Genomic DNA, 22,109 nt, shown 5'->3' on the forward strand with positions numbered 1-22,109 from the left:
ACTGCAGGCAGAGAATTCCAGTGATAAAGGGGGAAAATCTGTCTACCCTCACTCCTCAGCTTTCCTCTAGACCCCCTAAAATCCATGTAAGAGCAGTGACCCATCATAGAAGGTGTGGCTGTAGGTCCCTGTGGGGAGAGGAACAGTAAAAGGTGAGGTTACTGCAGGAGAACCAATTCAGCTGCAGGTACACTGGCAAGTCACAGCATTTTTGGAGGGCCGTGTGGCAGTTTTTATCAACAGTTAACACCTCTCAGCATGGCTTTCTCAGAACGTTTGGGAAAAGCCACCCTGAACCCTTTCATCCCCACCGTTAGCATGTTGCTAGTCCAGTGTGGGGACACATCCTGGTCACCTCTTTTCATTCTGATGTTTCTTTTTCTACATGTACGACACAGCAAAACCTCCTTTATCCAGATTGGTTTTTCCTGGCCTCAGGTGTGTGATCAGTCAAAAAATAAAGGGGAAGATATTTCTGAGCAAAAAGCTTTGCCAGGAAGTCTGCCCTGCAGTGCGAATATTTTACTGGAGGGACTCCTAGCCCATCACCCCAGCTCCTACCAGGCTCCTTCCTGGAGTTGCCAGTCTCCAGTAGCCCAGTAAATTTAGAAGGGCTTCTTAGAGACACAGTAATAGCACTGGGCAGCGACCATGTGGCCGGGCAGGAGCCGACAAACTAGGTGAGAAAGAGCTAAAGCACAGCCACCTGCTGGTCATTTAGTTGGGACCACATAGCACTATTCCTTCCATAGTCCTTGCTGACTGACAGCTGTGACAGGACAGTGCAGTAATCGGTGTCCACAGTGCTTCTGAGTCTACCGAGAAAGATGGAAAATTTTAAAGTTCTTAATTAAAAACTCTTTGGATGCTTTTTAAAAGGGTTCATTTCATTTATCTGAAAAAGTCCATTCATGGGAAAGAACTTAATTCCTGCTGCAGGAACTTAGATCAGTAGTTGATCACTTGACATTTAGATGGTGAGCACTTAAAAACTGGCTCTTAGTGGTGGTGCTCAGAGAGTCTTGGGAGGGGAGAGAGGAGGCATTTATTTTATTTTGTTTGTTAGTTTCACTGCACTGAAATGCCTGCTTTAAAAAGGTGGGTGGGAATTGACTTGTGCAGAATGGCTCCTGTACAGAGGTTGGGATTCAAGTATATTGTTTCACACAGTTGAGCGCAGAGGCACAAAAGGAATTTCCCAAGCTGAAATCCGAGTGGCCATGAATGTGGGAAAGCTGGAAGCAAGAATGCTGTGTCGTCTTCTTCAAAGATTCAACGTTGTCAAGGTAACATCATGAGTCCTCCCATGATTCATGGGCTGGATGTGCACACAGTGTGATTGTGAAGGAATGTCTTAGCGGGTCAGAAAAGGCGGCAAATGGCTGCCCGGGGGCCAAACACTGGTCTTTGTTGGTTTTCACGTCTCAAAAACTGAAGGAGTTGTCAGCATTGAAAAGTTAGCAGGAGATGTAGCAGCACAGGGAGCATCCCCACTTCCTGTGTGGGGCACCAGCTGCAGCAACACAGCGTCCAACCACTCCTGCAGACAAAACGGGTGCTCTCCAGGGCTGCATGGGCCCACCTGGCCCTCCCTCTCTTTTATGTTACTTGTCTGGCTCCTGGGGACAGTGAGCTGGCTAACCATGCATGTTCAGTGTCCTCCTTTCTCAGCCCTTTATGCCTCACTCTCTTCTTGTGAGTTTTTTGGCCATTTTACTGGAAGGTAGTATTAGAGTCAAGCTAATGATTACAGGACACTTGACACTGTCCTTAGCATGTGGTTGGTATATAAAAAATGCTACTCTTTCTAACATGAAGGGCCCTGGGAGACCCCCTCTCCCCTGTGCTAGAAGATGGAGTGAGAGTGGATTGGTGATGACCTCATCATCAGTCCCCATGGCAGTGGCTGAATGGGCCCAGTGACCCCCAGACCCTGGCTCACCAGTCTGTGGTAACAGTTCGAAACCATCGAACTTTACGTAGAAAATATTCATTGCTTACTAGCCATTTCTTTGGGGCCTAGTCCTGAGCCAGGCACTGGGGACATGTGGAAGATCACATTAGGACCCTGCCCTCAAGGAGCTCCCAGTCTGGTAGAGGAGACACACATTCAGGATTGCAACTGAGAAAACTGCCTCCAACAGGCCCGTGGACGCAGGACCTGAGGGATGGCGAGGTAGGAAGACCTGTGAGGAAGCTTTGATAGGGCTGACCTGGGGCCAAGCAGTGAGATGGAGGAGATGCGAGCGAGTGCAGGCGTGATCAGGAAATAGACGCCTGAACACCTGTGTGTTACAGCGCCCTCTTTTGAATGTGATTAAACACATCTCATCTTCCCAGGGATTCATGGAAGACGAAGGGCGGCAGCGGACCACCAAGTACATCTCCTGTGCGTTTGCGGAGGAGAGCGACTTAAGCCGGCAGTATGAAAGGGAGAAAGCCCGGAGCGAGCTGCTGACCACAGTGAGCTTGGCCTCGGTGCCAGAGGAGGCCCTCCTGCCCGAAGGAGAGGACGCGTTCCTCTCTGAGTCGGACAGTGAGGAGGAGGGCAGCAGCAGCGGCAGCAGAAGGAGAGGCAGAGGACCCCAAGCAGACATGAGAACCGCCTCGAGCATCAGTCTCGGGACCCAGCCTCATCACTCCACCCCCACCAAGGGTAAGGGTGCTCAGTCTGAGCTGCTGGCAGTCCCGCCTTGCCTTGGGTTTCTTCATAAAACAGGCGATTCAGTCCAGCAGACATCTGAGAATGTCCTTAGTGCTGTCCTAGGGCAGGACCTGTTGGTGTCACATACATTATATCGTAAGTTTACAGGAGACGAGCGTGTGGTCTGTCTCCTGGCTCCTTGGCAAATGTTTTTTTGTGTTTTCACTGTTAAAGGAATGGAATTCCATAAGCTCGCTCAATCCCTTCCTTCCAACAACCTAAGAATGCCTCAGGTTTTTAGTTTAGTTATAGAAGACTTACAGAAGTTTTAGTTATTTTTAATGTGTGGAGGGTGGTGCTGATGACAGATTTGCAAATCTGGTATCCAGCTAAGAGGGGGGTACCGCACTGCTTGCTTGGTCCACCGCCCTCGTCTTTACACCAAGCACACAGAATCCTTTAGTCTGTGTGGGTCTGTTCTGGCTACCGAACATAAATGCCCCCCTCGCTCTCCTCTTGATGTGGCCACAGTTCATTCTTTTTACTTTTGCCCTCCAGGTGGCTGGAAAGTAAACCTGCACCCACTGAAGAAGCAGCCATCAACCTCCCCAGGAGCTGCTGAGGAGAAAGCCTGCCGGAGCTCTGTCGGTGGAGACAGCCTCCTGGACACCAGCAGCTCCTCAGACCCCAATGTGGCCTTTGGCTCCCACTGCCTGGATAGTAACTGTGGCGACATTGCTGTTATCGAAGAGATCAGGCTTGAAAACCCAAAGGTGAGTGCGTTCCCACAGCAAGGGTGCATTTTCTCCAGAAACCAGCCTGCAGCAGGTGGCCATCAGCCTTGTAAGTTCTGTGCTTAAGAATCACAACAACAAAATCAAAAAGCGTCAGATACCAACTGGTGCTCTGGGGAGTGACACAGTGCTCATTTACATACCACCCGCACGCAGCCTTGTACCCCCCCACAAATCACCTGCACTATTATCTAGAGTTGTTAAATTTCCAACAACTTACTTTTTTTAGTTAAATTTGTTTTGGAGGGAAAATGTACATGGCCAATTTAGATCAGCAATTTTCACTTTGGCCCAATTTTGCACCCCAGGAAACACTTGACAGTGTCTGGATATACTTTTAATTGTCACAAGTGTGGGGAGAGAGTGCTGCTGGCATCTAGTAGGTGGAGGCCAGGGATGCTGTTACATATCCCAGAATGTGCAGGACAGGCCACAATAGAGACTTATCCAGCCCAAAATGTCAGCAGTGCCAGGGTTGAGAAACTGCTTTAGACAAGAGGCCAGTATCATCACCATAAAAGGAGATAAACGATAAAGTAGATGTAATGAAAATAAAACTATATTGGTGCATTCGGGCCAGATACTGTTATATGTCATAGGGTTAAAGACACAGTACAATCAAACCAATGCTTTTTCATCAATGTAATTGGACAGATTAAAAGATATTTGACACAGGGACCCCATTCTCATTATATGATTCAGTTCACTGTCCTCTGTCACCTAAAAGTGCCTCAGATATTGGTGGCACCTCCTACATGTTAGAAGCACAGGGTCATATGAGGAGGCACTCAGCCCAGAACAGACCTGTGATCCAGGCGGCTTTGGATGCTGCCCCTCCTCATTTGTTCTGGCCTCACAACAGCCCTGTGAGACAAATATCGGCTCTGGTCCAGGAGGAGGACAGTGGGGGCTCTAGGGACTGGGTGAGGTGCCTGCTCAGTTCATGACACCGTGAGGATTAAAACCCACCTGTGTGTAGTTCCACCCCCCTCCCTTCTCCCTTTCTGTATGGAGGCTTGTGCTGTTGCTCTCCCTATTGCAGAAGGGGTGGGTGTGGGACGGGAAAGGTTTTCTGGATTTTTCTAACACCTTTTGACCCTTTCCTATTTGTTGGATTCCGTAACTCCTCACCATCAAGTCATGACTGATATTGTCTCTGACTGAAGAACCTAGGTTTGCATGCAGGTGGATCCCAGCAGGTTCCCAGGGTTCACCTGCCTTCCTCCCTCCTCCTGCCTTCTCATCAGGCCCACGTGTCTCCCTCCAGGTCCTAGAACTCCTGTTGCTTGCTTCATAGCTCAGCTCTTTCTCTTCCTTTTAGGAATTTGTTCCCAAAATAATGGCAGGATCTCGTCCTTTTTTATACTTGCTGAGTAGAGAGGCATATACTACCCATAGGTCCCTTAGCAAAGCATGTTTTTAGTTCGCTCCAGCAAAGTGGCCATATTTACTCATGTGCTTCTCCAAATGTTTGCTCTGAAATGCAAGAAAGAACAAAGGTCTTTCTGCGACTCTTGGGCCCCCTCTTGAATCTTTGAATCTGTCGCCCCTCGAGCCTTTCTATATGCCTGAATGAAAGAACTGTGCCTCCCCGGAGCTCCAGCAGAAGGCAGGGAAGCGATCTGTTGTGACCCCGACATAAGCAGTCTCCTTGAGCACATTCTCAGTCTCCTGAAAGTGCCACTCTGAGCGAGGCAGCATCCAGGAGAATAGACCCTCAGCTGCTGTGTGGTGCTGATTTGTGCCAAGTGGTGTGCAAGGAATATGTTAGAATTGGATTTTCTTTCATGGTGGGTGTCCATTTTGGTTGTACAATATTTGATCTGAGAGAGCTGATGGAACCAAGTTCCTTTAGGCTCCTAGAGGACAGAAAGGAGCCATGAAGAGAGAAGTGGGCGTTTTGGCAGGGATAAGAAGAACACTGATCTTTCTGCATCTCCCTTCATCTTTCCCTCGCCACTCATCCTAATTTTCCTAGGCCAGCCTGTTCTGGACTCAGAAGCCGGCCTCTGCTTCTGTCCTTTATTCGCAAAGAGATTTCCCATGGCTTCCTGGATTTGGAGTAGGAAGCCCCTGGGATGTAACTTGTCCTGGCTTGCATTCAGCGCATTCACGCTCCATGACCCTGGATGGTTACTTCACCTCGCTGAGCCCTGGTTTTCTATTCTATAAAGTGGGAGTCGCAATAATAAGGTTGTTGAGAGTTTTGGATGAAAAAAAATGCTAATACAGTGACTGGCACGGAGCTGTGCTCAGTATGCCAGTTTCTTGGGGAAGAACCGAGAGGAAATGGAGCAAACACTTTCTGCTGCTCAGGAGGTGCTGTAGTACATCCTCTGAGTTCTGTTCTGAACCCAGCTGATCTTCATCAAGTTCCACGATTGTCTACTGGCAAATGCCTTTGTCATTTCAAAGCATTGAAATAGTGGGGTGGTGGAATCCTCGGGGAAATAATCCTCTTGGCTTCCCTCTTGAAACATGGGCATAGAAATTCCAGAAAGAGGGAAAGTGCACCCGCAGGAGTGGTATCTGTCCCCCAAACTGTGCTGAGCCCCTTGTATTCTTGTGCTTTTCATCCTTGTTCTAGGAGAGTAGCAGTTCCCAGAAGACCGGGAAGCACGGCCCAGGCCAAGACAAACCCCACGAAACTTACCGACTGCTGAAACGCAGGAATCTGATCATAGAAGCCGTCACCAACCTGCGCTTAATCGAGAGCTTATTCACGTAAGGAGTGGTGTGTCGTCTTACACAAATGATAAATCTCATACCAGTTAGTCATCACAAGTGCAGAAGTGGCCGAGAACCATTTGAATCTCCCCTCCCTGTACAGATCATAGTATCCCTTTGTAGTAGAAAGGATTTAGAGCTTGCTCTCATGATTTGCCAAGTGTAGAAATTGAGGAATATCAGCACACTGGACAGGGGAGGTGATTGAGCATGAAATAGAAGTCCTGGGGAAACTGCATGTGCCTTTTGCCTGCCTTGGAAATTTCGTGGCAGCGAAGGGGTAAGAAGAAACTTAGGCAGGTAATAACATGGGCTAAAATCTTACAAGAAAGCAAGAACAAAAGGCACAAGTAGAACTTCTGTGTGTGGGTGCCTCTGTTCATGTAGTGGCTCTGCACTCTGGTTTGGTCCTTCTGACCCACTGTTACTTCCACCTCCTGGGCTGCGTCTTCATGGTGTCTGCAGCACCCAGCGTAAAAGGCACTTGAGTCAAGGACGTGACTTCTCTAGGCAATGAGGACGCCATCTGCAGATACTACTGTGAGCTCCCCTCTTTGGTGCAGTGAGGGGTTTGGCCAAATGTTGCTAGTGTCCCTACTGTCCCTGCCATTCCCATTGGTGTTCTAGAAACATTACCATAGTGAGTCAGTAAGATCTAGAGAGTAAGGTGTATGAGGAGGGGAATCAAAGCTTCAGATCTGAGGGTGTCTGTCGACAGTGGTAAGCTGGAACATTCCTTGCTGGGTGTAAAATTGGCATAGAGACTTCGTCAAGACAGGTTGCCATCATGACTCTGTTCCCCTGACATCATTGTCACAGATCATGTAATCTCTTGAGTTCCTCGTGAAAAGCTCAGAATGTGAAGCTGTTGAGAATGGTGGCTTGTCTTTTGCTAACTATTTATCCCAAAGAGAGATGATCTTAAATCTCAGTAAGTCAATCTTTCAATAGTGAAACCCCCTTTAATTCTTCCCTAGTTTCTGCTGGATGCCATTAGGCATGTCTTAGTGGCCTGGGTTGAGAAAGGCCTTCCATGTTGAGGTTGGAAATATTAAGTGCCTGTTTTGTGATACCACAGGATTCAGAAAATGATCATGGATCAGGAGAAGCAAGAAGGGGTGTCCACCAAGTGCTGTAAGAAGTCCATTATCCGCCTGGTGCGGAACCTGTCTGAGGAAGGTCTCCTGAGACTGTATCGGACTACGGTTATTCAGGATGGCATCAAAAAGAAGGTAACCATGGGCTCTCCTGATGCCCACAGAGCCACCTGGGTGCTGCTGGATGTTTTCTTGTCTAGCTTCTCATATCCTTGTTATATCTCAGTCATTCCTTTGTTGTCAGTAACTTGGGATTTACCGTTATACCTCCTAATTTGGGGAACAGGGATCATCCCAACTTTCTGTGGAAGCTGCAAACAAAAGAGAGAAATAACGTGCTTGGATCTTAGAACAGCATGTGCTGCCCAAGGTAAGAGTCCAGCCCTGCAGCAAGCCTTGGAAGAGAGGAGGGCAAGTGAGGCATGCTGATGGTCCGCAGAGTAGCATGGGGAGTAATTAAGCAACACTTAGGAGGTGGAAAATTTACACTAAGCAGCAAGAATGTTTTCCACAGAGATCTGAGGAAACATATCCCAGAGGAAACGATGGCTGTGACTCAATTAGCGTGCACTGCTGGGGTTATCCAGTGGGGAGCAAAGTATCTCTCCTTCTCAATTTATCTGTTTCTGTAAAATTTAAAGTTTGGGGCTATTCCCATAGCAACTGTAGCTCAGTGAATTTACACGTATTCTTAGGCATAAATTTTTCAGGGTCAGAATAATTTGAGAGCCCAGCTGGGCACTGGGACCAAAGGGAATGGTGCTGCCAGGATAGTCGCTTGTAATTTCCTGATCTTTTTTTTTCTGTCTGCACTTTAAATCTCTGCCATAAGAGAGCTAGGTCTGCTTTGATGTTTTGTTTTCTTAATAAGCTGGCAAGGTCATTTCTGTTTTTTACTTTATCTTATTTATTGAGACATTTGAAATTTGAAAAACACAGAGCAGTACAAAAAATGACTTCAGAAACACATTTTCTACCATTACAAGTTGGCAGCACTCATCAATTTTTATGTCTGCTGTGAGTGCCCTTGACCTTGTTCCTCTCCCATCCCCAGCCAGCCTGCCACTTGCCCCTTGAGCAGTGGCAGGAGGTCCTTGTGCTGACATCTCTCGTTGAAGGACAAAAGCACCAGCCCATCAGCTGCAACACCTAATTTTTGTTGGTCTTCACAAAGCAGGTCTTTCATATGGGCAGCCCTGTCGGAGCATGAATTGAGGGCAAGAAAACCTTACCCCATCTAAGAGTGGGGAGGGGCAATCTGTCAAAGGTATCCCCTGTAGACACCAGGCAGTACTGGAGGGAGTGGACCAGGGGTGGGGATGGGGAGTAAGTGCTGTGAGTACCCAAAGATGAAGGTGCCCAGTCCTGGGGGCCTCTTGCTACAAGTATATTGGAATCTCGGTCCTGGAACTTAATTCATTCTGGAAGGCTGTTGGAGAAGCGATTTGTTTGAAAAACAAATCATTTTTCCCCATTAGAAATAATGCAAATAGAATTAATCCGGCCCAGACCCCCAAATGATTCCCTGTTTTACCCTATCTTATATACAGTACTGTCTAATGTACTGATTGATCTATAAACAAACACTTCTTAAATGTACCGCACCACCCCTACTGGCCTTAAACCAGTCACTTTCAGCACTCATAGGAGTGTCTTTCAGGAGGTCAGCATGCAGCGTTTTCACTTTTCCACTTATTGTTGCCTCCGAAATGCTGTCACTGGCTAACTGCTTTCCCCTTATCCAAATAATCAACAATTTTTCTACCTCTTCAGTTGCCTGTGATCAATGTTTCATGAGCACTTGCCCACCTTTAGCAACATCAGCACTCTTGATGGCCTTTTTATGTTTTTAAAATTATGCAGATGAGCACGAAAATATTCACAGCACAATTTCCTGAGATGTTAACAACACAAAGTTTAGCAGTAAACTGACTCGCATTCTCTTTGTGGCCTGAGAAATGCTTTTTCTCATGCTAATGTGTCAGCAAGAAAGGGTTGTCAGGTGACAACAACCGAAGTTTTATTCAACAGCCAAGACATTCCCCCCCCCCCCCAGCTCCACCCCCAACAACTTGATCAAGAACCAAATTGTTCGAGATGGGAGACGTTTTAGAACCAAGGTTTGACTGTACCACTATAGTGGTACCACTGAACAGTACACCATTTTCCAGTTGGAAAGGGTTGCAGTATTGTACATCTGCCTCCAGAATATGCTTAAGTGTCGCAGCAGCACTTTCTCTGACACCCAGAGCACGGGCTACCACAGGTGGCCTCCTGATTTCCTGGAGCCACGTGGACCAGAGTTGCTGTGCCCCAGCATCAGTTTTGCCCTGGCTTCTGCATCCGGCCACCTGCTCATTGGGCCTTTGGGAAGTTGGCTGGGCCATTTGGCTGTTGAAAGTGGGGAAATAGGAATGCTTTGTGTTGGCACCATGCTTTTCAGTTCTCCGGGCATTACCTGTCTCTCATTTGAGTCTCACAAAACCACAGAAAAGTTGGCAGGGCATGAGGGAGGGGTCCCCATTTCACAAATGAGTAGAGGAGACTGAGCCAAGGCAGCCTTTTGAAGTCCCCATCCAGGCATTGCTGCCTATTCCCTGTGACTGACCTCCTTGCAGGCCATTTTTGGCTCGAAGCCTGCTGGCCAGAGTTAGCCATTTAGAAAACCTTACCATGCTCTCTTGCCAATGACAGAGACAAAAAAGAAGCCTGGCTGTCCAGGTGCCCAGCCATTGTTCCTGCCATCTACTGCACAGCTGTCATACTCACACCCTCTGCTCCACTCCGTCATTTCCATTTGTCATCCAGTTATCCCTCATGAAGTGATAACCACCCTAACTGCTCAGCATCAGTACCTTGGAAAAGAGAAAACAACAAAAGCAGCTCTAAATCCTCTGCAGTTTGTTTAGAAGCGCGCCTGGCGGGAGTCCCACGACGGCACTCAGTGAGGGGAGATTAATGCAAGCCGTTTACCTTTTCCAGATGGAAGCCCTCAGGATTCACGAGCACTTCTGGGAAATTCTCAGCTAGCAGGAGTGGGGCATCAGGAGCAGCCCACCAGGTCGATGTGAAACCAGTGGGCCTTGACACCCAGTGAGGGCACTGCAGGGAAGGCAGCTCTGTTTCTAGCTAGAGTTCCTTATCTGCATGGAATAGCACATTACTGGATGGCAGACTTTAGCGCTTGATGAGCTGAGGGATTTAGACAATGGCAAACTGTTTAGCAACTCACTCTGCTTCAGTTTCCTATCCTTTGGAATGTTAATGAAAACAGGTGTAATCAGCACTTCCCTGGGAAGCCAAGTTGTGGAGCTAAGGCCCCCTTCTGCTCCTCCCGCCCTTTGGGACACTGTGCCCTCTCTCTGCAGGTGGATCTGGTAGTGCACCCGTCCATGGACCAGAACGACCCTCTGGTGAGAAGTGCCATCGAACAGGTTCGCTTCCGGATCTCCAATTCAAGCACAGCAAACAGGCAAGTAGCAGCACCCACAAGAGTTCACAGTGAAGCTGCTGGAGTATGTCTTTATTCCTGAAGCCATTTTCACAAAAGCTCTGTTTATTCTTGTGTGAGGTCAGTGAATTCACTGGGTTAGGGTTTGTGGTTCATGACCCCTAGTCTGACAAGGATCACTTTCTGGTTTCTTTAAGAAAAAATAAAATCCTCACATTTTTAATTATATTCTAATTGTGGACAGGGGGCTCCAAGTCACAGGCCCTGTGATGTGGGAAACTCAATCTCATAATGGCTCAGAGCGATTCTAGTTGCCTTTCTGACATCTCTAATTTTGACCATAAATCATCTAATGGACTGAGAGGGAAATCAGGTATGGGAGAGACTTCTTACCTGGGTTTAAATCACAGGTGACCGGCGGATGAGCAGAGGTCTGGCTCTGGCTTACAGACGCTGGTTTGCGCAGCTTAGCATGCATTGGCCACATGTACTTTGAATCAGATGCCAATTAATTTCATATCAAATTCCTGATTTCTGGCATTTATGAAAGTATCAGAGGATCTAGTATATCAGGCCATCTTCCTCACAAGGCACCAACTACCCTGTAGATGGGGGTGCACTCTCCAGGTCCTCACCATTCCCAAATGTCTAGTGACTTGGCACATTTTATTCATTTACATAATCTGCCAGGCCCCTGCGGGCAGTTGAGTTTGAGACTACAGGACCAAATGGCTTCATCTGATTCATGACAACAGACCCTGTCCTTTCTCTTAGCCCTTGGTTTTCTCAGTAACATTGGTCTTGTACTTGGTCTGCAGACTTAAAGTGTCCCAGCCTCCAGTGCCCAGAGGGGAGGCCAAGGAAGAAAGTCAAGGAAAAGAGGACCCGAGCGGATCAGGAGACTCTCAGCCAAATGATTGCTCTAAATCAGAAAGTGGACGGGTGAAAAAAACTGATGAGAAAATGGGCATAACCCAGCTTAAAAATTATAACCCTGTTGTAGGTAAAAAGCAACTTCTTGTCAATGTCTAATTGTTGTTTGCATGATGCAGTTTGAGTCATTTCGTGTTCTACATTTAAGCACTGGGCTACAGTGAGGAAATAAGGTCTGAATTACTGGCTCTGGGTCATGTGGGCTGGTCATGTGACTTCCACTGGCATCAATTCCCCTATCTACAAGATGGGGGTGATTCTTGCCCAACATACCTCACAAGGTTGTTGCAAGACTCAGATGAAACTATGCTAGATCCCACCCTGGCTGGTGTGGCTCAGTTGGTTGGAGCATCATCCCATACACCAAAATGTCATGGGTTCAATTCTCAGTTAGTACACATACTCAGGTTGCAGGTTCAATCCCGGTGGGGGTGCATACAGGAGGCAACCGATCAATGTTTCTCTCTCTCTCCCTCTCCCTTTCTCTCTAAAAAAAGAAACTATTCTAGATCCCAACATGAGGAAGTATTTACAAAGATTAACTCCCTGGGCTAACTATCCGTGTGCTGGAATATTCTATAAACCACAGAATAGCTCCACCTCTGCTGACCCCATAAGCCATCTGGTAGTTACAGTCATTGGCAAGTTTGGGCATTCCCATCATTTCCCCAGAGTCGGGTCTCTAACAGCTTCTTCCTCCCTCATCCCGCACTAAGCTGCTCTAATATAAATGTGTGGGGGTCAAGTGCAGTGGCAGGGCTTTGTAGTCAGTGCTTCGCTCCTCTCCTAGTCGCAGACGTGTTGGTGGGGAGGACAGGCAACTTATCTGGGCACAGGCCTTTGTCAGCAGAAAAAGTGTCCTGGTATGGGATGTGGCAAACTCGGGGACTCCAGACAGAGGAGTCATCTGTGTGACTTCCCTTTCTGAAGGCTCCAGTCACAGAACCATGGCCCTTACTCTCCAGGTTTCAGAATTAGAAAGTGCAGACTGGAGGAGAAACATAAGCACAAGTGTGTGCAGCTGCACAGGACATGCACTTGAGATGGACCAGGCTTGACGGAGGGAGGGTCCTCTGTTCACTGTCCTTACTGCCTGTTCCTGTCTCCCTTGACTCTCACCTGTTCCCTCTCACTGGGGAAAGCCGAGGAATACTTTATTTGTATCAACAGAGAAATAAGCTACTTCAAAAGAACCTAGATTTTGGAATATTTTGCACAACTCCCATCATGACAGGAGTTCTATATGGAGTGCTGTTAGGCCCTCCATGGTGGCTCCCTTCATTACACTCTGGCTCATCCTCTGTGCTCTCCTCCTTCCTTGTTCCACCCTGTCACTCCAGCCTGTGGCCCTTCCTCAGATATGTCAGGCACACACCCATCTCAGCACCTTGTACTGCCCTGGGTGGCACAGCTACAGGTTCTCTGTATGGCCTACCCAGTCACTGACTTGAGTACTTCACTCAAGGCCTCTCCCCAGTGAGGCCTTCCCTGGCCTTTTTGTAGAGTTACAGGCCTCCTCCTCCTTCCTTCCTTGCTTTATTTTCTGTACCAGCTATTTCCATCTGATGTATTATTTTACTTCCATGAGAGTAAGAACATTTGCTGTCTCCCTGGAACCTGAGACATAGTGGCACAAAATAGATTTTTAGTGGATTGAATTTATTTGAATCTGGGACTTTTTAAGCACTGCCTTCCCCCCCTTTCTTGCCTCAGTTCCTGGACTTGGGCGTTCTATAGGATTTCTGCCCAAAATGGCTCGCCTGCGAGTGATCCACAGGTTTCTGTGGTACCTGATCTATGGGCACCCTGCCACCAACATGGAAGAGAAGCTGGGCCCCAGCAGTGAAAGAAGGACAGGAAAGCAAGAGCTGGGCAGGACTGGAGCCCCACTTTCCTCCGGAAAAGACTTGGAGACCTCCTCTGATGCCTCACTGAAGGACAACCAAGATGGAGAAGTCCGGGAGGCTGAAGTGGAGCTCCCCACAGAGACAGGTGAGATGCCCCAAGGCAGGCAAGCAACAACGGGATCCAAAGTGGAATCGTGATGGTTCCTTGTCCTTGTTGTCTGAACTAGCAGAATATCTACACCGCCCTGATCACAAACTTTCTGAACCTCTGGGCTTCCTGCCTGACAAGTAGGATTTTGTCCAAGTTTGTGATAAGAGAGAACCAAGACCTACTAGGAGGTGATATCACCATCATGACTTGGATCCTGTCTCTGATTTTCTCATAGTATATGTGAATGAAGCCTCGTGGATGCGCTACGTCCCTCCCATCCCAGTCTACAGGGACTTTGGCTTCGGCTGGGCTCTTGTCAGCGACATTCTCCTCTGCCTGCCCCTCTCCATCTTTATCCAGGTTGTGCAAGTCAGCTACAAGGTACCGGAGACTCCCAGGTTATCACAGGGCTAGTCCCTCAGCTCCAGGCCAGAGGGCCTACACTCACCTGGTCAAGCAAAAATGCTTCAAGACTTGCAGTTGCCTGGATGGATGGATGACTGGATGGATAAATGAGTGGATGGATAGCAGATTGGATAGATGGTTGGTAGGTAGGTCAAAGACTTGTTCTAGATAGAACAACCATAAGACAGACAGAAAGACAAATAATTATGGTGTAACAATAAAATATGTTTTTAGAAATTTGGTAAATACAGAAAAAGGAGAAAATAGAAATTACCCATAACTTCATCACTCAGAGTGTGATGTGGGACTCTCTGTGGTTCCTAGATTTGCATGTCTATTTTCTTCATCAGGTTAGGGAAGGTTTTCATCATTTTTTTTACATAGGTTTTCAATTCCTTGCTCGCTCACTCTTCTCCTTCCAGAATCCCCATAATGTGAATGTTGGTATTCTTTAAATTGTCCCAGAGGTTCCTTAAACTATCCCCATTTTGGGGGGTTCTCTTTTTCTTTTTGCTGTTCTGATTGGGTGTTTCCTGCTTCCTTATGTTCCAAATCTCTGATTTGATTCTGTGCTCCATCTACTCCACTGTGGATTCTCTTTAATGTATTCTTCATTTCTGACTGGTCCTTTTTTATGTTTCCTATCTCTTTGTTGATGTTCTCACTAAGTTTCTTGAGCATCCTTATAACCAGTGTTTTCAACTTTGCATCTAGTAGATTGTTTGTCTCCATTTTGTTTAGTTTTTCTGGAGTTTTGTTCTGTTCTTTCATTTGGGACATGTTTCATTGTTTCCTTATTTTGGCTGCCTCCCTATGTTTGTTTCTGTGTATTAGGTAGAGCTGCTATGTCTCCCAGGCTTGGTAAAGTGGCCTAATGTAGGAGGTGTCCTGTAGGGTCTAGTGGCACAGCCTTCCCCCCCCCCCCCCCCCCCGATCACCCAAGCGGGGCACTTTACATTCACACACACACTACCCCCAGGTGGGCTGTGTGCACCCTTCTCTTGAAGTTGAGCTATAATTGCTGTTGGCACTCCAAAAGGAGAGAATTACCCCTAGACCAATGGCTGTGAGGACAGGCTGTGACCACCCTGGAGGATCAGCTGTGCAGGAGCCAAACCCACAAAGCAGGACTTACTTCAGCAGGGCTCTGGTGCCTGCTGAGTCTGCCCCTTGAGTGTGTCTCTTCGGTTGGGTGGTGCTTGGACATGGTCTGAAGCTGTCCACCAGGTACAGTGGCTCTGGGGCCTGCCTGGGAGATGCAGACCAAGGTCAGCTGCCACCTGTGCCCTCCCCAGGGCACACACTCCCCCCCGTCCATGAGCTACAAAACAGTCTGCAGATGGCTGCTACTTGTGCTGGGTTTGGAAGTGCCCAGGAGAGTCCAAGCTGCAAACCAAAGCTGGCTGACACTAGTGACAGGCCTGGGGCCACTTAGCAAGAGGTACAGGGTGTGCTGAGGCCAAATGCTTATTTAAGAGTTTTAGGAAAGTCTGAAGTGTGAGCCAAGCCAGGCAGGCCATTCATATGGAAAAGCCACTGGAAACAGCTTGGGTGGGCCCACAAGTTGGATGATGCTGGGTCTCGGGGAATCACCAGGGCAGGGCAAACAGTGACAGCCAGGTTGATGGAGACTCAGATATGGTGCCCTGCCTGCTGGCTCTGTGGGACGGAGAGCTTAGCAAAGGAACAGTCGCCTCTGCTAGCACTTCTGCCTGGGAGAAAGCTGCCTCCGCATCTCTCACCCTGATGCCAATCAATTCACTTCCTCCCTATATGTCCCTGGTGCCTTTCCAACTATTGCCCCAATGCTGGAGCTTAGAGCAAGTGAGTCCGAGTAAAATCTGTCTGAGGGCCCTTTAAGGTGAACTGCCTGGGACTCCAACAGCCCTACGTCTCACTCAGCCACAATCCCCACTGGTTTTTGCAGCCAGAAGTTATGGGGACTTCTCTTCCTGGCACTGGAACCCTGGGCTAGGGGACCTGGTGTGGGGCTGGGACTCCTAGCTCCTCAAGGAGGACCTCCAGAACCAAGATATTCCTCCTGATTTTTATCCACCACACGTGGGTGTGGGACCAGCCGGTTCCACATCTCCACCCCTCCTACCAGTCTCGATGTGCCTTTTTATGTCCTTAGGTGTAGGACTTCTGTTCAACAAGATTTCAGGCGGCTCTGAATGATGGTGGTTTGTAGTTGTAATTTTGATGTGGTTCTAGGAGGTTCGAAGTACTGCATTTACCTATGCTGCCACCTTTGTCTTTTTTTAATATAAATATATCCCCGTATCACCCCCTGGAAATATATTAGCAGTTTGTGTACCCACCAGCAGTATATGAGGGCACCTGTTGATTGCACCCAGCAGTGCAGCAGATGGGCTGGAAAGAAGGGATAACCAAGACAGAAAGCAGAGGTGTGGGGGGTTTGGGGGAGACCAGAAGGAGAGAGCACTGTCACCATGGGGCCAACAGGCAGGTTCAAAGAGGCTGCAGCCCAGAAAACAGTGGTGAGTGTTTTTTCACAATTCTTGCAATTCACTCGGTCTTGAGGGTGAGCTGGACCTTAAAATCACCTCATAGGTGGACAGCCTCGACGAGTTTCTGAATGACCCTCTGAAGAAGCACACGCTGATCCGCTTTCTACCCAGGCCCATCCGGCAGCAGCTTCTGTACAAGAGGTGAGGTCTGGAACTAGTGCAGAGTGCCGAGGGTCTGAATAATGGTTAACCAGGAAGAGGAAAGGTTTCTGCCTTGCTGGTTGTGAAGACTCAAGGTTTTCATTAAGTCAGCCACCTGTGAGCCTTCTGGACAAAGCCTGGAGCAAGTGAAGTGGGCTGGTCAATTTTATTACTTGATTTCAAGGTTCTCTTAAAGTAAAAAATCTGCTGATGAAGTCTGCAAGCATTAGCGTGGTTTTGTCCTTTTGTTTCTTTTACTTTCTAGCCCAACCCCCCAGTGTGGAATTGATGCTCCATTGCCCTTGGGTGCGGGAAATGGGGGTGGTTCTGGGCCTCAATACAGTGCAGGCCCGAGGCCAGTCCTCTAGGTCCCACCAGGTAGAGGGGAGGATAAGTGAAGGGCTTTCCTCACCCACATGCAGACCCTCTGACAACAACTAACTGGTCTGATTGGATCCTGCCCCTCCCCTCTTTTCCAGACGGTACATTTTTTCAGTATTTGAGAACCTTCAGAGGCTGTGCTACATGGGGCTGCTACAGTTTGGCCCCACAGAAAAGTTTCAGGATAAAGATCAGGTAATACCTTACAAGCCCAAATGAAGGTGGTCCTGACTGTTCAGTACAGTTCCCAGATGGCTAACCCGAGGCCAATTCTGAAGTCTCCTTGCCCTGTCCCTGTCTCTGGCAGATCTTCGTTTTCTTGAAGAAGAGTGCAGCTATTGTCGATACCACCATCTGTGACCCGCATTACCACCTTGCACACAGCAACCGGCCCTTCGAAAGGCGTTTTTACGTCCTGAATTCAATGCAGGATGTGGAAAACTACTGGTTTGATCTGCAATGCGTCTGCCTCAACACCCCTTTAGGTACCACCTGTCTTTGCTGGACCTCACTTTTCCCTCCTTTCTGTGGGATATCTGGAATTAGAGTTGGAAAGGACGAGATGTTGCCTCATGGTTTTCAGGCTGCTCTCCACAGGCCTAGAGTGTCCTTGGGGCTCCCTTAGAAAGGAGAGTGATAGGCCTTGAAAGGGGAGGGATCCCAGCCCCCATTCAGCTCAAGCAGCTCTGCTTGGCCTTTATTTATGTGTTCATTCAGGAGGTATTTATGCACCTCAGCATGCATTTCCTGTGCCTGACCATGACCAGTGAGAACACACCTCATCCCTACCTTCATGAGACTTCTGTGAAGAAGACACGCGCACACACATGCATGCACACACCCCCATGCGCACAGATCCAGAGTGTGATGAGTGCTGTGCGGGAAATAAACAGGGTGATGCACATAGGGTGATGAGCTGAGGGCATTGGAATGGATGGTCAGGAGCAGCGTTTCTGAGGAAGAGACATCTAAGCCGAGTTCTGAAGGCTGAGGCTGAGCGGGCTGTGCCCAGATCTGGGGAAGAACATTCCAGCCAGGGGGACCAGCAAGTGCAAAGGCCCCAGGTGTAGTTGGAGAAACAGAAGAGGCCGTCATGGGTGGGAAGGAGAGTGGCAGCTGAGATTAGGGAGTGGGCAGGAGCCAGACTCTGGGGGCCATCAGGACATGGTAGCTTGGGCTTGTTCTAAAGCAGCGAGAAGACATTGGGTGGTTGTAATGTAGGAGTAACAGGATCACTTATATCTTTCAAAGCTCACGCTGGAAGACAGACAAGGGCACAGTAGTAGAAGTAGAATGGCCAGATAGGGAATGTGGCTCATGTCCAAGAGAGTACGCACTGCTGAGAGTGATAGAGGGCAAGTTGGGAAGGCTCAGGAGAGAGAACTGACAGACTCACTGGTGGTGGGTGAGTCGGACTTTGGGTGGGGCCTTTTGCTCCCATTGTTTTCCTGTCCCCAGAATGTCCCCTAACTCATGCTCACCTTGTAGGTGGCCACTTCTATTTCAAATGTCTCCTCTTCAAGAAAGCCTTCCCAGCACCTTTACTGTCATCGTCTTACTTCATTCTGTGGATTTGTTGGCACAGGACATTTGGTTTGCTTCCCCATGGTATCTCAAAGTGCTTGGTGCACAGTGACTCCCATAAGTGTTTACCGAGGGGCTGGAGAGTTGGTGGAGGCTGTGGAGCCTCCAGTCAGCGTGCTTTCTTCGAGGCCAGTTTTCAGCTGGTCTTTTCACACCACTTCCACCAGGAGAAAAAGTGTGGGCATTTGATTTGCACCTGGGAGGGAAATCGCATCCTCTTGCTTCTGTCAGAGCTGCAAGATCCGTGTTACATGTTGAGTTCTGCACAGCCAGGATTACATATTTGTTTGGTGGAATTGTTCAGTGCCAACAGTGTAACTTGTATTTAGAGCCTTCAATGGGTCCAGACAAATTTTAGAACAGTGTGTACCAGACTCCTCACATTTGTTAGTGAGCTGGACTTTTTCCACTGCAGATTTTTAAAGTTCTCTAATTCCCCTGCATTTTATACCTAGGTAAAAATTTGTGAGCCAGTATGTTATTTGCACCAAAGTTTTTCAGGGTTGACAGTTGATGAATTTCCATCCATCCCTCTTTGTTATTGTCCCTTCATTTAGCAAACATTTGAGGGGTTCTGCCCAAATGCAGGTTACTGGGCCCCATGCAGAGCCTTGGACTCGGCACACCTGGGCTGGCCCACACCTAGCAAGCAGCATGTGGGGCACAGGAGGAGCACTACCTTAAGTCCTCTTAGGTTCACTGTCTGTTCAAATGCATGACCTTGGACAAGCTCTTTGTAACCTTTGATTTTAGGACAGTGTGTTTCACAGTGTCTTCATTTCTAAACTGGGAACACCACCACCACCTTATAGGCTGGTGAAGCTTCACCCAGATGTCTCTGTAAAGTTAGCTGAGAGATGGGGGGCATGGCCTCTCCCCACATCCCTCCCCCCACCTGAGCTAAGGTCTCCAGATGAGCATGTTATGAGAGGGTCTTTGATGGTCTGCAAATTATCATAGCCTTCCTATGCCTTTTTCAAGGAACAGTTTTAGTAGTATTTTATATTTTCTTATGAGAAATGGGGTTTTCTTTATCTTGGACTAACTGAGTGTGATTGCTCCACTAAGTGAATGCACCTCTCGGCACTCAGGAAACATCCGCTGCTCACAGGAAAACTGACACTGCCTCCAACTATCTGGCCAGATTCCTGCTTGACACTGACCCCTGCAGCCACAGCCAAGTGCGGCCATTTTCATTTCCTGCTTCCTTTGTGCTGGCACACAGCATATCCACGGGGCTCCGCCCGAGGAGGGAAGGCATGGGGTTCCTCTGCTTGTGACTCCCCAAGCCCACAGTGTTCTTTGGTTGCCTGCTTGCCCACCCACCTTAATGGCATTCAGCCTGAGTACAGACCTTTTTCTCAGTTCACCCATCAGTGTTTAACTCTTCTGTTCCCTCTGACACTTGCTATAAGGCATTTTGTGCAAAGAGGTTCTACCAATTTCAGACCTTCTCCTCTGGTTGGGGATTCTAGTCACAGAAAGGGAATCCACTCTTCTCTAGCCACCCAGCAGCGCACGGTGGCCTGCCAGAACCACAGTAGGAGGGTGCCATCAGTAGGGCTGGTTTGGTTTTCCAGGTGTGGTGCGCCACCCACGTGCCAGGAGGAACAACAACTCAGATCAGGACAGTGACGAGAAGGACAGTCTGCAGAAGGAACAGGAGAGCGCCATCCACAAGCACAACCTGGAGCGCAAGTGCGCCATGATGGAGTATACCACGTGCGTCTCTGTCCCTTGACCCACTGTCCCGACGTCCAGGGCTGGGGTGATGCTCATCCCACAGGCTCCATCTCCTCTACATTGGGCTTCGGATGTCAGACCAGGAGTGCCTTAGTCACGTGTGTGGAGGCTGCAAATTAGTGGCCACCAGCCATACTCTAGTTAGCCCACACATTGTTTAAAAAGAAAGTGAAGTAATTACCAATATTCAAAATTTGGGAATTTTAAATAAAAATCTGAGGTTTTGACTAGTTCTTCACTTCTGTCAGGTGTTTTTCTGGGAAGGTAAAAGTTGTGTAAAATGCCACTCCCCCCCAACTCTCCAGTTCTGAGGAGAGCTCTTTCTCTGTTTATTTCCCATCTCAGGGGCAGCCGTGAGGTTATGGATGAAGCCTTGATCCCTGGAGATGGGCTGGGAGCCGCTGGGCTCGATTCTAGTTTCTATGGACACCTAAAGCGCAACTGGATCTGGACCAGCTATATCATCAACAAGGCCAAAAAGGTAGACTTTTCAGGTGTAGGTGCCCACATCCCAGCCACCATCCCAGGGGGCTGCCATTCCCACACACCCTCCTGTCCCTTTCCCAGCTCACAGTTTCTGAACTGATCAAACCAAGTGACCAGAGACACAAATATTTATTTCCATATCTATCAAAAGTACATCAGGCCTTTTAAATATCTGCCTGGTCTGTTTCTCTTCTCAGCTGATTGTAATTTATTCTGTGACGTGGACAGATTCCTTTTTAAAGAAGGAGCAGAAAATCTGTGAGACAAAGGTTATACAAGAGGGAGTGCATGTGCAATAAGAAAGAGGCTGGACAGGAGATCCCACACCCTGAAGCAGCCTCCTGGCAGCCACTGCACAGCCCTCCTCAGCTTCTTCGTCACACACTTGCACACCTCCGGGCATTTGTAGCTCTGGGCTCCTGGGGATTCATGAAACTGCGTGCTTCATTCCCGTGCTGCACTTGCCTTTTAGGAGAATTCCACTTCAGAGAATGGACTCACGGTGAGGCTCCAGTCTTTTCTGTCCAAACGCCCGTTGCCTCTTGGTGCTGGAGGTACGTGTGCAGGGAGTTCTACTTAGAATAGACATGGTACTAGCTCAGGGCCAGCACAGCTCCTGCATGTTTCATTTGGCTTCTGGCCTTTGCAGAGTTCATCTTGAAATGCTCATCTCCTGTGATTATTTCTAGGCAATGGCAGGTTGAATATCTGGGGAGAAGCCAGAGCAGGATCCGAGCTCTGTGTTGACATGGACGAGCAGTTTGAGATTGACCAAGAACCCATGCTGGACAGGAACCAGAGAGTGAGGGGCGGGAAGAGCCAGAAACGGAAACGGCTGAAGAAAGACCCTGGAAAGAAGATCAAAAGAAAGAAGAAAGGTTAAGTGATGATTATTTGCATTTGTTAGGCCTTGTCTTTGCACTTTCAGGCTCAGAGGCATGCAACAGTCTTATTGCAGCCAGACCTAACCTCTGCCCCCAGACTTGGTTTTCCACCTGCCTTCAATTTAGAGTGCTAACTTTGTGATGCCGTATTTTCCAAATCCAGCTACTAGACAGAAATCCTTGGATTTCCTGTAGGTTTTCCCTGCTTTCTCTGTATTATATAGAGCCTTTTCACTTAGTAACTGCCTCAGTAAAATTTCTAATTTCATGTCAACCTAAAAAATCTTAGCAAAAATCCTTAGCAAAATCC

The 22,109-nt window shown here is 48.3% G+C and overlaps 1 protein-coding gene across 1 annotated transcript in view; it reads left to right on the forward strand.

The window, feature by feature from the left end:
* The window catches only part of GTF3C1 (general transcription factor IIIC subunit 1), a 68,898-nt gene that overhangs the window by 24,983 nt on the left and 21,806 nt on the right, over nt 1-22,109 (forward strand). Inside the window, exons 8-23 of the mRNA XM_081131300.1 lie at nt 1,171-1,286; nt 2,341-2,656; nt 3,203-3,417; nt 6,026-6,162; nt 7,244-7,397; nt 10,631-10,734; nt 11,532-11,716; nt 13,360-13,638; nt 13,880-14,025; nt 16,624-16,721; nt 17,201-17,297; nt 17,410-17,587; nt 20,267-20,408; nt 20,775-20,910; nt 21,388-21,469; nt 21,605-21,793. Coding sequence (XP_080987426.1) covers nt 1,171-1,286; nt 2,341-2,656; nt 3,203-3,417; nt 6,026-6,162; nt 7,244-7,397; nt 10,631-10,734; nt 11,532-11,716; nt 13,360-13,638; nt 13,880-14,025; nt 16,624-16,721; nt 17,201-17,297; nt 17,410-17,587; nt 20,267-20,408; nt 20,775-20,910; nt 21,388-21,469; nt 21,605-21,793 — 2,574 coding nt within the window. The remainder of the gene's footprint in view (nt 1-1,170; nt 1,287-2,340; nt 2,657-3,202; nt 3,418-6,025; nt 6,163-7,243; nt 7,398-10,630; nt 10,735-11,531; nt 11,717-13,359; nt 13,639-13,879; nt 14,026-16,623; nt 16,722-17,200; nt 17,298-17,409; nt 17,588-20,266; nt 20,409-20,774; nt 20,911-21,387; nt 21,470-21,604; nt 21,794-22,109) is intronic.

This window comes from Miniopterus schreibersii (genome assembly GCF_964146895.1).
Source record: "Miniopterus schreibersii genome assembly, chromosome: 3".
Lineage (NCBI taxonomy): Eukaryota > Metazoa > Chordata > Mammalia > Chiroptera > Miniopteridae > Miniopterus > Miniopterus schreibersii.